Below are 15185 nucleotides of genomic sequence, written 5' to 3' on the forward strand. Positions count from 1 at the left end.
TCACCAGTCCTGTGCTTTGTTATCTAGAGAAATGACCTGTATACTTCTCATGTTCTGACAGTTCTTTCTGAATTTATTTACACTCGTCAGCAAATTTCCCTGCTTCAAAATTGTAATTTTATGTGTAGTTTAATAGTAAATTAAAATGTTAACCAAAATTTCATTCTTAATTTCTGCTTTCAACCCCACAATTTAATTAATACTTAGGCTAGTGACATTAAGGTTTGTGTTACTTTTGCTTCCTTCTCTCTGTTATGGACTTATTTAGTCCTTCTTTGCAAAGTCTTCCTTCCTTCCTTTGTTCCTTTCTCTTTTTCTCTCTCCTTTCTCTCTTTCTCTCTCTCTATATCTTCTTTCTTTCTTTCTTTCTTTCTTTCTTTCTTTCTTTCTTTCTTTCTTTCTTTCTTTCTTTCTTATTCTCTCTCTCTCTCTTTCTTCTGTGTTTATCAAATCTTCTCCGAACATTACTCTATTAAGATATTCCCCCCTACTCTCTGTCTCTTACTTTTCTTCTTCTTTCTCCCAGTGCTATAATTGCCTCTGTACCTAAGACTACTGCCATCTCTCTAGTGCTAGTCATCTTCCCCAGAACACTCTGGCCATATTAATCTTATGAGTCCTTGTAGATCTTTCAATTTTGTGCCACAAAAGAACAATACTTTTTAATGTCTCCCAATGACATCCCAAAAGGAAGAGAATCTGGGATTTTAATATTTTAAACTTTATAATGCCTTGTTACATTTTTCCCTTTGATTTGAGTCTATGCCCTAGGCATGTGACAAAATAATTTGTATATTCTCTGTATTTTCAGAAAATCAGGATGACATTCTGGAATGGAAGATATATGTTTTTTTCTTTCTTTCTGAGCTTAGTAACTATAGTCTGGAGTTCACTGTGATGCTCTCCAGGAGTTATTACTGGCTCTACATGCCTTATGGATGTCACCTTGTCCTCATTCTTGTCTATAAGGATAACCATTAGCACTATATAAATTTTGTCTGTGGAACAAATATTCTGTTTAGTATTCAGTATGTATTCTTAAAGAACATGGGAGGGATACTAATTTATTCATTCTTCTATATATATTTATAAAGTTCCCCATGCACATGTCAGGTTTGATTGATTCAATATTAGCTCTGAAGAAAGCATCCATATATCTTTGATCTTATGGACTTAGATAAAGAAACATGTGTGATATGTATGAAGGCAGACATTATAAACAAGGAGATAAGATTTCATCTGTTAAAGGAAAGTATGGAGAATCCATAGTACCTGGGACAGGTTTTCATGCTTTTCTAGTGGAGAGTTTCCAAACTGGCAGGAAAATAATGTATGTAACAATGGAGCATAGATGCATGCTGTAATGAAAGAATGATTCAGGCAGGAGATCGGAGGGCAGACTAGAGGACTGAGTTTTAGGAGGGGTAACAAACACTAAAGACTTTAGAGAAAGTCATGTGTAAACTATTATTGCACAAGCTTCCTAAAATATTTTCATGTCCAGAAAGAGTTTAAATTGATGTACCTTTTCATGCAGAGACACCATTTCTTCTAGATACCATGGGTATCAAATAAAAGCCTAGGACCAAGAATGAGCTATCTTTTTTGGAGTTGCTAGCCAATAGTGTCCCCATAGATCTTCTAATATTACAGGGTATTGACACTGCTCTTGTGTATTCCCAAACTTGATGATTAGACCCTAGTTCAGAAGACACCATATAGTCCAGTCACAACATGGAGAAATAAAGGTTATGTCAAACTAAAACTGGCTCTTGTGCTTTCTAACTTTTAAAAAATTCTATATTGACTTATGAACTGTTTTGTACTCTCTTTTTGTTCTTTGGTACTTTCAAAAATGAAAGCAATGGACTTAGATCATACAACACAATATACAATGTCAAACTCATCAACTAATTCAAACACACAGACCTGAATAGAAGGTGTCATAATTTAACTTGCAATATATGAAGTCATGATAAGCAATTACCTTCCCTTAGCATGATTCAAAGTCTGCTGAGAAACTAATTATTCCCCCCCCCCTAGCTGTCTCTCAAACACTCTTTGTCATTAAAGAGAAGTCAAAATGCATCATTATTTGAAAATGGGTCATATTTTGTGTTGGGAGGTGAACTGCTATTGTCCAGCTTTTACAGTCTACATGTACTATCAAAGGAGAAATGTAATAATCATTTTACCCAGGTGTGAATCCTAAGATCTACAGTGAAGGCTGACCTAGCAGGACATATACACTCGTGTAATATTTCCATAAGTGTTGCTGGAGTAAACAAATATTTTGGGGTTGTATTTCAGGCTTGCTCCACAACCAGTATTCATTTTTAGCATGGTTTTTGGGGCCCGAGAATAGATCAATCATAGGTCCTAGAGAAGTACCTGTGACTACTTATCTGCTATGAATATAATATTAAACTGAATTCTAATGAATTTCCATTATACGTTATACCCATAGATTAAAGCATCTGTCAACCTTCATATGAGGTTCTTCTTTTGGCAGTAGATGGTAGATAACGCACACACCCAAAACTAGTTATCAGGCAGACAATAAGCGACTGTGAATGCTTAATCCCTCACAGAACCTCCACATTCTCTCAAGACTCATGGGTCATAACAGAAGTGGGAAAGGAAAGACTGAAAGAGCCAGAGGGGATAGAAGATTATGCTGAAATTATGTTTTCAGTATTCAACATGTTTACTGCTCAAATGAATTCTCTCTGGTTGGAAAATATTCACATATGCTAAGATCAAGCCCACCAAAATCCAAGCATGGAGGGAGGATATGGCTATGAAGTTCCACCTAGAACTGAAGAGCTGTTGGTAGATGGTTACTATTATAAACCTAGTAAATTTTCTTCAAGGATGTGCTACCTGAGAGTCCACTTAAAATCACATAGACATCCTTATACACATATACATAATGGTAGTGTTGAGGTTAAAAAACACTATAAACAGTGGGTTAAAAAATATAAGAGAAAAGAATAGGTGAAGTTGAGAAGGAAGAGTATCGGGATATTGAGGGAAGAATTGTAGCAAAAGGATTAGGATTAATGTGATCAAAACACATTGTGTATGTGTATAAAATTTTCAAGCAAAAGCATCAAAAGAAAACAATAGTGTATCCCTCCTATAAACTAATGTCATTGCTTCTGGACTGGTTTGTAAGCACCATAGTGGCAAAGCCTGATCCCTGAGGAAAAGAGCGGGGAATCATAAGCCTTCCAAGTTTTACTGAGGTCCCTAAGACTGAAAACTCACAGAAACCTCTTGGGTCATTATCTTGTGGCCCTTGTGACATCAGTAGATGCTACTTCCAATCTCCGAGTGAGAGAGGACATCTAGGCAAAGCCCAAGCAAGAAATCATGATCCATAATTCATGGCTTCTTAGAATCCAGACGACTGAGGTCTCTGGCTTCTCCAGTTCAAAATTAATATCCTTCTCACCAAACAGCCAAACCTAGTGATAACAGAAAAGAACATTTTTTTCCCTCTGGGTTATACCCCTTACAGTTCATCAGTGCTACATATACTTGACCGTCTGTGAGCGCAGTGAAGAGGTAGCAAGGTTACTTGTGAGCTCTGCAAGGACAGAGGTAAGTGCCAAATTGGATGTTTCTTTTGTTCTTTTGGATTTTTTTAATCTTATGTTTTCCTCAAATCATATCAGAGCAATCCAGTTGGTCTTTGATGTGCCTTGTATCTTCTCTTTTGAGATGACCACTGAGCCTAAATGGGGAGGTGGATGGTCAAGGTAGAAGCAGAACATAGATGATGCAAAACCAAAAATGATCATTAGTGCCCTGAAAATTATTCTCAGAGATATGGCATTTCATACACTTAAGTTTGTTTCTGTACATGAGCTCCCATAAAATGTAGATATCAAAATCATAGAGAAGTGTGAACTTGAATGTATTATTTGATTTTTGTTCTAAGTCTCATTTTAATGGGATAGTTTGGAGAGGCTGGGATCTCATTCTAATATTACTTTTTTACTGGTCTCATAGCTATGACCCAAGGAATGGCCTCAGAAAACAACTCTTCAGTGAAGGAGTTTATCCTCCTGGGTTTGACACAGCAGCCAGAACTCCAGCTGCCTCTCTTCTTCCTTTTCTTGGGAATATATGTGGTGTCAATTGTGGGGAACCTGGGCTTGATTGTTTTGTATGTTTTGAACCCTCACCTGCACACCCCCATGTACTACTTTCTCTTCAACCTATCTTTCACAGATCTCTGCTACTCCTCTGTCATAATCCCCAAGATGCTGGTGAGTTTTGTAAAGCAGAACATAATCTCTCATGCAGAGTGCATGACTCAGCTCTTTTTCTTTGCCTTCTTTGTTATAGATGAATGCTATATTTTGACAGCCATGGCCTATGACAGATATGCTGCCATCTGTAAGCCTTTGCTCTATCAGGTCACCATGTCCAATCAGGTCTGTCACTTGATGATGGTGGGTGTGAATGTGATGGGGTTTGTGGGTGCAATGGCCCACATAGTTTGCATGCTAAATCTGACTTTTTGTGGTGACATCATCAACCACTACATGTGTGACTTACCTCCTCTCCTGAAGCTCTCCTGCACAAGTACCTACATCAATGAGCTGGTGATTTACATTGTTGTGGGTGTCAATGTAACAGTGCCCAGCCTGACTATCTTTATTTCTTACACCTTGATTGTTTCCAACATCCTTGGCATCCGTTCTGCAGAGGGTAGGTCAAAAGCCTTCAGTACCTGTGGCTCCCATGTAATAGCTGTTTCTTTTTTCTTTGGAGCTCTAGCTTTCATGTATCTTAAGCCTTCTAGTGTGTCTGGGGATGAAGATAAAGTATCTACCATTTTTTATACCATTGTGGGTCCAATGCTGAATCCTTTTATCTACAGTATAAGAAATAAAGATGTCCACATTGCACTGAAAAAAACTTTAAAGAAAAGTATGTTTGCCTAAGTAGAATCTGTGTTGTTATGGAGGTAAATCTTCAGACACATGAGGTTTACAACTAGGGAGATGACTGCCTAGGGTCATCTAATTGATAGAACATTTGTTTACATGTGTGTGGCCATGCATTTGACCCTCAGTGTTGTAAAAACCGTGACAGCAACTAAAATAACATACATATCCCAAAAGGTATGGTGGGAAATTTGCAAAATCAAAATGATTTAACTTTATGCAAGATTAAGTTAGTTATTGAGGAAATTTCAGAAGAAAAGTCAGTGAAGGATGATTAACCCACCATCATTTAGGGGAGAGCGAACACTTTGTTCTATAAGTCTCAAAATCCTATGTATCTATTTTCAGTATTGAAAACTTGCAAAACATGTGTTCTGCCATCTGCTAACATGGTACACTGTAGCCCTAGAAATCATAAGGACTTAAGGACAAAACCCTGAATGATACTATACCCAGAAGTGGAAAGGTCAATAAATTTTTTTCTAAGTACACATTTAGTTTTTTAATTTGCAGTGTGTGTTTGGGGGATTGCATCAATGTCATTTTTAGTGCTAGGCAACTGTTCTTCCATTGTGTTACATCTTCAGTGCTGCTGTGACTAGGGTTCATCTAGAAGTTGCATGTATGTGGTTGTGACGCTGAAGTACTGGTATCAGTAGTCTTAGCAACAGTGACTCACTGATTTAGTTAGTAATCCTCTGGGAAGATTAGTAGATTTCATTGGAAAGGTTCCTTTGTTTTTCCAAAGGATCAGGTATGGAGGGAAAATGCCCTTTTCACCCTGTTCTTCTCTCTACAATCTTAATCAGTCTATAAAGCAGAGGCGACGAGCCTATTGTGATTCCAGTGGTCACAGTCTGAAAATGAAATAGCGATTTTGGCCATTCAGCATAAAGGGAACCTATATTAGGTTTTCCATTCATGGACTTGAGGGCAGGCAGGTGAATATAAGGACATGCTCTGTTTTCAATGGGAAGAATTTGACTAAGCAAGTTTACTGTGTGATGACTATCCTTATGTTTTAATTTTAAGTTAATGCACTTAAGAGATCTATGAAATAAATTTGCCTCTCACCTGTAATTTCCACTGCCCCAAGGACAGATGGTATGGTTAGGGCCAGTTTTACAATGTAAATGAATTTCTTGTTTATCATAATGGCCCCACTGTTAACTGCTGCTTCTGCTTCTGTAAACCAAGCTGCTTGTACAAAAGGAAAATTATACCTGCAAGACATTTGCTAAAAATTTGTGGTTGCACTTAGGCAAAGGTATGTGTGTGTGTATAAATAGAATGGAAACTTCTGATTGGAAAATGTACTTCTATAAATAAATGAAGTGTAATCTTATGCTTTTTTTGCCTTTATTGTACTACTTTGTGGGAATCCTGAGTCCAAGGTATAGGTCTGGCCAAACAGTATCATAATAAAACCCTCTTTTTTCTTAGAAATGAATTTATATTTCATAATAACGGTGACTCTCTGAGTGACTCCAGACCCATTAAAAACTAATATTGGATAGAGGAAGTCTGACTTTTCTTCAAATAATGATGTAATCTTAATTTTATTATCAGTGATTTCTTTCTCTTTAATAATTTTACTCTTATACAATAATGGGGTTTATTGCAGCAGCAAAAATAGACAGAGCATGTTTTCTATTTTAGATACCAGAGTGTCTAAGCTTTGGTCAAATTTTAAGAATACAGCTATGAAGAAAATTAAAGGTGCTTGTGATCTCATAAGCCTGCAGATTTATCAGGTAATTAAATAAATCATTTCTGTGTCTGTAAGTTTATATCAGACAAATGATACAACATGTCTTGAACAAATGTAATTGTGCTCATATTAGCTGTTTCATCTTGGTTTTGCTGGCAGAAAAGGATCTTCCTGAGGAGGTTGCTGATGACATGATTGATTGTGTGACTGTCCACAGAACATCTAAGCAGACAGAAATGCTGAACAGAGTATAAGAGGCAGGACCAATCATGATGAGAAGGAGGAATTGTTATGGGAAATGGGTGATTGTTATGGAAGGGGCTAAGCAAAACAACTTCCATGTATATGTATTTAAACTGATAAAAAATAATTTGACATATTTAAAGGGCATCATCTTATAAAATGACATATATTGTTTAGCTGTAAGACAAGTTGATGGGCTATGACTATAAAAAATATAAAGACTGTAAGGGAGAGAGAGAAGAAATTCTAGACTCCCTGAAAAATTGTTTTTCAAAACGGCATTTGAGGACTGTGTTCTGACAGATTAAAGTAAAAGAGGAAGAAAAATCTGCTCACAGCACACTGTTAATTACTATAACACTGATCAGCTAGAAACACTTTGGCATGATGACATATCATGGATTATTTGTGTCTACTCCAGGCAAGAATTTTGATGAGGAACGGAAGGTCAGAATAACCTTGGTGACTGAAATATCATGCCTCATGTCTTCCTGGGTGAAGAGTTTTGTGATCTCATTCTTGGGACATTCTAAGTTTTCATTCTCAATGTATTCAGCCTACTGATCAAATCTGAGCACTTAGTATTTTCCTATCCTTGCCTATTTATTATTTATTTGGACTTGTATCTTCTAATTATATAGGCTTTGGTATCCATGCTGAATCCTCATTTATAGCCTCAGGAATAAGAATTGTAAGTTGGTGCGAAAGGAACCATGCAGAGTCTCACTAACTGTTCAATCTAGGTTTGATTTTTTGTATCTGTTTCCACTTGTCTGCTCTTCCCCTTTGATTTTTTATTTGTTGTTTTCATCACCTATATTTTTTCACTCTTTTCATGTTTCTACAGCCCCCCAAGTTTTCTACAGTATCCCTTTTCTTTCTTCTATGTAATGTCTCTTATATGCAACCATCCTTTGTCTGTAGGTATCCACAGAGTCATTGTATTCAGCATGCTATCCATTGCCTATATCAGTGTAAGACCATACTCTACCTATTTACTTAATGCCAAGATCACCTACTTCTTTCTCTTGCATATCTTTCCCCCCCCAAACAATCCATGGATTTGCATTCTTATTCAATGTGATTTCTTTCCTAATCTTGTGTAATAATTTTGCATATGCATATTTTTATTTGATGAATTTATTTTTACATAGGGGTTAACATAGAGAAGTGGTGACTTGTCAAAATTTCAAAATTTTTCTGGTTACTTTGCTAGTAGTTCCTTTTAAAATATTTGTGTAACATTTTTATATTTTTACCTACATTATTGACATATATCAAAAAATCATACGGAAATTATTACATGTACCAACACATTCTAGTCATATTGAATAATAAAATACAATTATATTTACCATTTTTATGCTAAAATAATAGCAGTTACTACCTATTGAGTTATTGTACACTAGATACGTTTTAAGAAATTTTAAAAGTTTCCCTTAAATCCATGATGCTACTGTTATTGTTTCTGTTTTACAAGGAGGAAACTCAGACACAAAAACGTAGATCTGAGATTTGATCACAGATAAATGAATGCATTGTGCTGCAGAGCTCATTTACCTACCTATCACAAATATTATTTTGATGAGGCAGGACTTACATTAAGAAATCATTAAGAAGTTACTAGCATTTTGTGCCCAAGTATTTTAGCTCCAGATTTTCATGTAGTTTAGTTTGTTTAAATGAGCATTTATTTTTATTGTTATTTGTGTATTTATTAGGTTTACTTCTCTGCCTAAGTTGCTCTGACTCAACAACTATGACAACAGGCTCTTTCCTAGTATGACAATTTAATAAATTTTTGAGTATATCATACAATGTACTTTGATCATATTTGCCTAAATTCTCCCTTATCCCAATTCATTTCTAATCTTCCTATCCTATCCTGATATCATGACCTATTTTTGATTTTTTTTGCCTTTGTTTTTGTCTTTTGAGACAGAGATTCTCAGTTTAACAGCCCTAGCTGTCCAAGAGCCAGCCCTTGTAGGCCAGGCTGTCCTTGAACACACAGAAATCCAACTTCCTCTGCCTCCCAAGGGCTAAGATTAAAGACATGCACCACCATCACTTGGCTTTTATTTGTTTTAAAACTATCCACCTAGCTGTATATGTGCTGGACATATATTCATGGGTTTGGGGTCAACAACTTGAGTATTACTAACTTGACAGAGATCATTTCATCAAAGAAAACTAACTCTCTTAATACTAGGAGCTGTCAATACTCAATAGTTTCTGAGATAGTGGTATGGGTTCATGAGCCTTCTCTTCATAATTCATGTTCCTATCTCACCTAAGAAGGTTGCTAGGCTAGGGAGAGCCAGTAATTTTAGGGAAGTGGTTTTCTTAGAATGCCCATACTCCAGAGAATGGCTTTATATCAATGATGACAGAAACAGCACTGATTTGACTAAATGGGTGATAAGAAAAGGACATTAATTTGAGAGGAGGATGAGGTAGATGGGCTATAAGAATGCTAGAGAAGGAATGGGCATTGATAACATCAAAGTGCTATATATAGGCACATACACATGCAACGACACATATGAAACTTTCTCATAGAATATGGGGAAACTAACAAAAAAGGTTTGTAAGAGCCTGAGTTTATAGGGAATAACTTCAAGTAAAGAGGCATATAACACTGAAGGCATTTTGAAAGTTGTGTGGAACACTTTTACTCTAGAAAATTCCTAATAAAAAGATGTCACCATATATTGGGGGAGACAATATTTCAACCAGATACTTTGTGCTACCAACTAAAACTTCCAGTGCCATGAAGGGGTTATATGATGTTAACTTGTTCACCAAAAGGGTCTCATAGACTTTTCCCCAGACCTTACAGGCCATTGATAAGGCTATTATTATTGCTCTCCCTCAATGAACAAAAAATAAGGTCTTGTTGCTGATACCACTTATGTCATTGAACTTGGAGATAAACAGATGCTGCCTAGCTAGAAGCTTCCCTCTATTGCCTACGGTTCTCAATGCTGGAAAGTAATGTGCATGGACTGGAGGACAGAGATAAATTTAAAAAAATCAAACTTAAACCAACCAAAGACTAAGTTCTTAACATTTCATATGGAACATATTCTAATAAATCTTCAAGTCCTTATCACCATGGGACCTCAAGGAATGTTGATGCTGAGGAGAACATCTCAAGTTTTCCCTAAGGATTTTTTGGGTCTTTAGTAATTTTGGAGATTCAGGAATATTTCAGATTCATTTGAGCGTTTGGTTTTGTTTTTCTTTATATCTTAAGTAGAATATTCTGCAACGGGAGTCAGAAGTCAAACAATTCAAAGACAAAATAATAAAACACAGTATCCAGATTTTCTGTGTATTTTGCATCTTTATGTGGCTTTAAGTTTTTGTTCTTTCTTTTATTTTTAATTTTATTTTTTTATTTTTTGAGACAGGTTTCTCTGTTTATCTTTGACTGCCTTGGAACTCACTCTGTAGACTAAGCTTTCCCCGAACTCACAGAGATCAGCCTGCCTTTGCCTCCGAAGTTCTTTGATTAAAGATGTGTGTTACCACACCCACCCACTTTCTTTTTTTTAAAGAATTGTTTCTATCCTTCTTCTTTTCTCCCAAATCCATGTGTATTTTTAAACACACTATAAAATCTTAAAAATTTTTTTTATCTGAATCTGTCTTTACTGTATATCTCTCTTTTTCTGACCACATAAGTCTTTAATTTGATGAAAGATATGGCTAGGATTAAAGTTGACTTTGGTAACTGTATCTACCCCATTCCTTGGCTTCATGATAATCTAGTTTCATGGCAGAAGTACTGGCGAGAGCCACTTTTTTTTTTTTTTTTTTTTTTTTTTTTTTTTTTTTACCAGAAAACTGTGTAGTTTCTAGGTCCATGCCACCACCAAGAATCATGCTGTCAAGTTGCTCATACAAAGGGTTTGTTAACAGGGTCTCTAAATGAGCTAATTGAACTGTACGGTTTCGATTGCTAATGCTGAGTCAGGAAACCTCTCCTAAAGGAGCTGCACCTCTGCTTGTCTCTAAGAGATAGAGCTCACCAGAGACAAAGCTACAATCAAGAAGCCATGGTTGACATGTTCTTTTGTCTGTCTAGAATCCATTTTTTTAAAACGTTTTCTCAGGATAAATGTGGAAATTCTTGCTAAGTGTTTGGGTGCCATTTGTAGAGAGAGACTGTGCTTTTGTTTCCCAGCTACCCAGACCTGAATAATCACACAGAAACTATTGCTTCTTTTGCCAGGAGATGGAAATTAACACAGATGTCCAAGACTGGTCAACAGGTAGATAATAAGGGACTGTGAGTGCTCAGTCCTACATGGAACCTCTACATTTCTCTCAGTACTCAGAGTTCTTAATGGAAATGGGAATAAAAAGACTGAAAGAATCAGAGGTGATATTATTTTTTCAGGATTCAACATGTTCACTGCTCAAATGCATTTTCTGTGGTTGGAACAATATGCAAATATGCTAAGATCAAGCCCACCAAAATCCTAGGGTGGAGGGAGGATATGGTCATGAAGTTCCACCTATAACTGAGGAACTGTTGGTAGATGGTTTCTGGTAGAAATCTAGTAACTTTTTTCAAGGATATGTCACCTAAGGGACCACCTAAACTCACATAGACATCCCTACATGCATAGATACTGGTGGTGTTGAGTGGACTTGGTGGCTTTAAAATTCAGTATGAGAAAAGAGCAGATGAAATTGAGAGGGAAGAGTGTCAGGATGATGAAGGGAAAATTATAGGGAAATTAAGTAGAATGAATTTGATAAATACACATTATATATGTGTATAAACTTTTCAAATAATAACATCAAAAGAGAACAATAATGTATACCTGCAATAAGCCTACGTCATCACTGTTGAACTAATTTGTAAGCACCATAGTGTCAAAACTTGATCTCTGAGGAAAATGGCTGGGAATCACAAGCCGTCCAGTTTTCACTCAGGTCTCCAAGATTGAAATCTCATAGAAACCTCTTGGGTCATTGCTAGGTGGTTCTTGTGACATCAGTAGATGCTTTCTAACCTCTGAGTGATGGACGACATCTGGGCAAAGACACAGCCAAAAATTATGATCCATAACTCATGGCTTATCAGATTCCAGAAGAATGAGAGCCCTGGCTTCTAGATTCCACAATTAATTCCCCTTATCAAACAGCCAAGCCTAGTGACAACAGAAAAGAACATTTTCTTTCCTCTGGGCTGGGTTATATACCTTAAAGTCCAGCAGAGCTACTTGTTCTTGCCTCTCTGTAAGAGTAGAGAAAGAGAGACAGGATGGTGACTTGTGAGTTCCCCAAGGGAAGAGGTGTGCTTCTTATGTTTGCTTGGTTTGTACTTACTGTTGTATTTTTCTTCAAAACACCTCTAAGCTACCTAGTCGGTCTTTGATGTACCTGTGTTTCTCTTTGGAGATAAACACTGAGCCTGGTTTGGGAGGTGGATTGTCAAAGTAGAAGCCAAACAGAGATGATGCAGAACCAAATATGATCATTAGTTCCCTGAAAATTATTCTTGAAAATGGCATTTCACACATTTAAGTTTATATCAATAATTTAACTCCCATAAAATAAAGAAAGCAAAATCAAAGAGAAATGTAAACTTGAATTTATCATTTGATTCTGGTTCATAATCTTGTTTCAATGGAGTACGTTTTGATTTGAGAGGCTGGGATTTCAGCCTAATGTTAATATTTTTACTGTTCTCACAGCTATGACCCAAGGAATAGCCTCAGAAAATGACATTACTTCAAATCAGCTCATAGCAATCAAGTTGGTCTTTGATTTGCCTTGTATCTTCTTTTTTTTTTTTTTTGAGATGACCACTATCTTTTAGGAGAGAGTGAACAGTTTATTCTCTAATTTCCCAAAATCTATTTTGTATCATTTTCAGTATTGAAAACTGAACAAAACATAGGTTCTGCCATCTATAAGTACAGTACACTGTAGTCTTAGAAATCACAATGATTTAAGGACAAAACAATGAATGATATTATACTCAGAAATGGAAGGGTCAAGGGACTTTTAAATGTACATATATATTTACTCCGTGTATTATTATTATTATTTTAACAAAACCTATATTAGGTTTTCCATTCATGGACTTGAGGGCAGGCAGGTGAATATAAGGACATGCTCTGTTTTCAATGGGAAGAATTTGACTAAACAAGTTTGCTGTGTGATGACTATCCTTATGTTTTAATTTTAAGTTAATGCACTTAAGAGGTCTTTGGAATGAATTTGCCTCTCACATGAAATTTCTGCTGGCCCAAGGGCAGATGGAATGTTTAGGACCAGTTTTACAATGTAAATGAATTTCTTATTTATCATAATTGCCCCACTGTTAACTGCTGCTTCTGCTTCTGTAAACCAAGCTGCTTGTACACAAAAGGAAAAGGATTCCTGCAGGACATTTGTTTGTTAAAGGCTTGTGCTTGCATTTCGGTAAAGATATGTGTGTGTGCATAAATAGAATGCAACCTTCTGATTGGAGGATGCATGTCTATAAATAAATGAAGTGTAACCTTATGCTTTTTTGCCTTTATTTCACTAACTCATTGGAATCCTGAGTACCAGGTATAGGCTTCGCCAACCATTGTCTGAATAAAAGACTTTTCTTTGTTAGAAATAAATTTATATTTGGTCATACTGGTGAATCTCTGAGTGACCCCAGACCCATAAAAACTAATTCTGGATAGAGTAATCCTGTCTTTTCTTCAAATAAATGATACAATCTTAATTTACTAGCAGTTGGATCTTTCTTTTTAATAATTTTACTTTCATAATGTCTTAGACTTTTATATACAGTGATGGAGTTTATCGAAGCCGCAAAAATAGGCTGATCCTTTTTTTTTTTTTTTTTACTCTAGACAGCAAGTTATCTAGGTTTTAGCCAAATATTTAAAGTGCAGCTGTGGAGAAATGTGAAAGTACTTGTGATCTCAGAAGTCTACAGAATATTCAGGTGGTTAAATAAATAATGTCTGTGCCTGTGAGTTTGTTTCAGAAAAATGATACACAATATTTTGAACAGATGTAACTGGGATGCGAATAACTATTTTATTTTGGCTCGGCTGGTAGGAAGAGATCTTCCTAAGGATGTAGCAGGTGACCCGAATGATGGTGGGGCTGTTAGCAGATCATCTAAGCAGAGGGTCGAGTTGAACAGTGTATTAGAGGCAGGAGCAATCTTGATGAGGACAAGAAGTTGTTATGGGAAACAGGTGAATGCTATGGATGAGGCTAAGCAAAAGAAAAGAACATGCATGCTTATATACTTATACTGATAAATAATAATTGCACATATTTAAAGGACAAAGTCTTATAATGTGACATATATTGTTTGTCTGTAAGAGCATTTGAGGGAATATAGTCATTTGGGGATAAAGCAGAAATTATAGGTTCCCAGAGAAAGAATAGATTGTTTTTAAAATGGCATCTGATGACTGTGTTCTTAAGTTAAATAAAAGAGAAAAAACTTGCTGCTAACAGTACACTGTTCATTACCATCACTGGTCAGCTAAATACACTGCAGGATGCTGATCTATCATGGATTATTTGTGTCTACTCCAGGCAAGAATGTGATGAGCAAGAGGATGTCTGGATAACCTCAGTGACTGAAAAATCATGCCTCATGTGTCTCGAGGAAAATTTATCTCATTCCTGTGACATTCTAAGTTTTCATTCTCAATGTATTCAGCCTACTGATCAAATATGAGTGCTTAGTATTTTCCTATCCTTGCCTATTTATTTGAACTTCTATCTTCTAATAATATAAGTTTTGGTATCTGTGCTGAATCCTCATTTGTATCCTCAGGAGTAAGGATTGAACCTTGCTGTGAAAAGAACCATTCAGAGTCTTACCAACAAGCGAAGTACAGTTATGTTTCTCTTATATGTATTTCCACTTGTCTGCTGTTCTCCTTTAATTTTTTATTTGTTGTTTTCATTACCTATCTTCTATTTTTCACTCTTTTCATGTTTCTACAGTGCCTCTAGTTTTCTACAGTATTCCTTTTCTTCTACTATGTAAGGTCTCTTATATGCAACCACTAATTGTCTGTAGGTATCCACAGAGTCATTGTATTCAGCATGGTACCCATTGCCTATATCAGCACAAGACCATGCTCTGTCTACTTATTTTCTTAAAGACAAGACCACTTATTTCTTCTTTCTCTTGCACATCTTTTTTTTTTCAAGACAACCCATGAACTATCATTCTTTATCTCAAATTGATTTATTTCCTGATCTTTTGTAATAATTTTGTA

General features: G+C 36.1%; 1 protein-coding gene across 2 annotated transcripts; it reads left to right on the top strand.

Moving 5' to 3' along the window:
* Positions 1-1496: 1496 nt before the first annotated feature.
* On the top strand, positions 1497-4958 carry LOC119810218 (olfactory receptor 145-like). 2 transcript variants are annotated; one of them, XM_038323585.1, is made up of 2 exons: positions 1497-1509; positions 4030-4958. In XM_038323585.1, the coding sequence occupies exons 1-2, from the start codon at positions 1497-1499 to the stop codon at positions 4956-4958; spliced, it is 942 nt and encodes a 313-aa protein (XP_038179513.1). The 2 variants fall into 2 exon arrangements, with proteins under 2 accessions (XP_038179513.1, XP_038179514.1); XM_038323586.1 differs by lacking the exon at positions 1497-1509 and having other exon boundaries at positions 4020-4958.
* Positions 4959-15185: the final 10227 nt, after the last annotated feature.

This window comes from Arvicola amphibius, chromosome 3 (genome assembly GCF_903992535.2).
Source record: "Arvicola amphibius chromosome 3, mArvAmp1.2, whole genome shotgun sequence".
In the NCBI taxonomy this organism is placed as follows: domain Eukaryota; kingdom Metazoa; phylum Chordata; class Mammalia; order Rodentia; family Cricetidae; genus Arvicola; species Arvicola amphibius.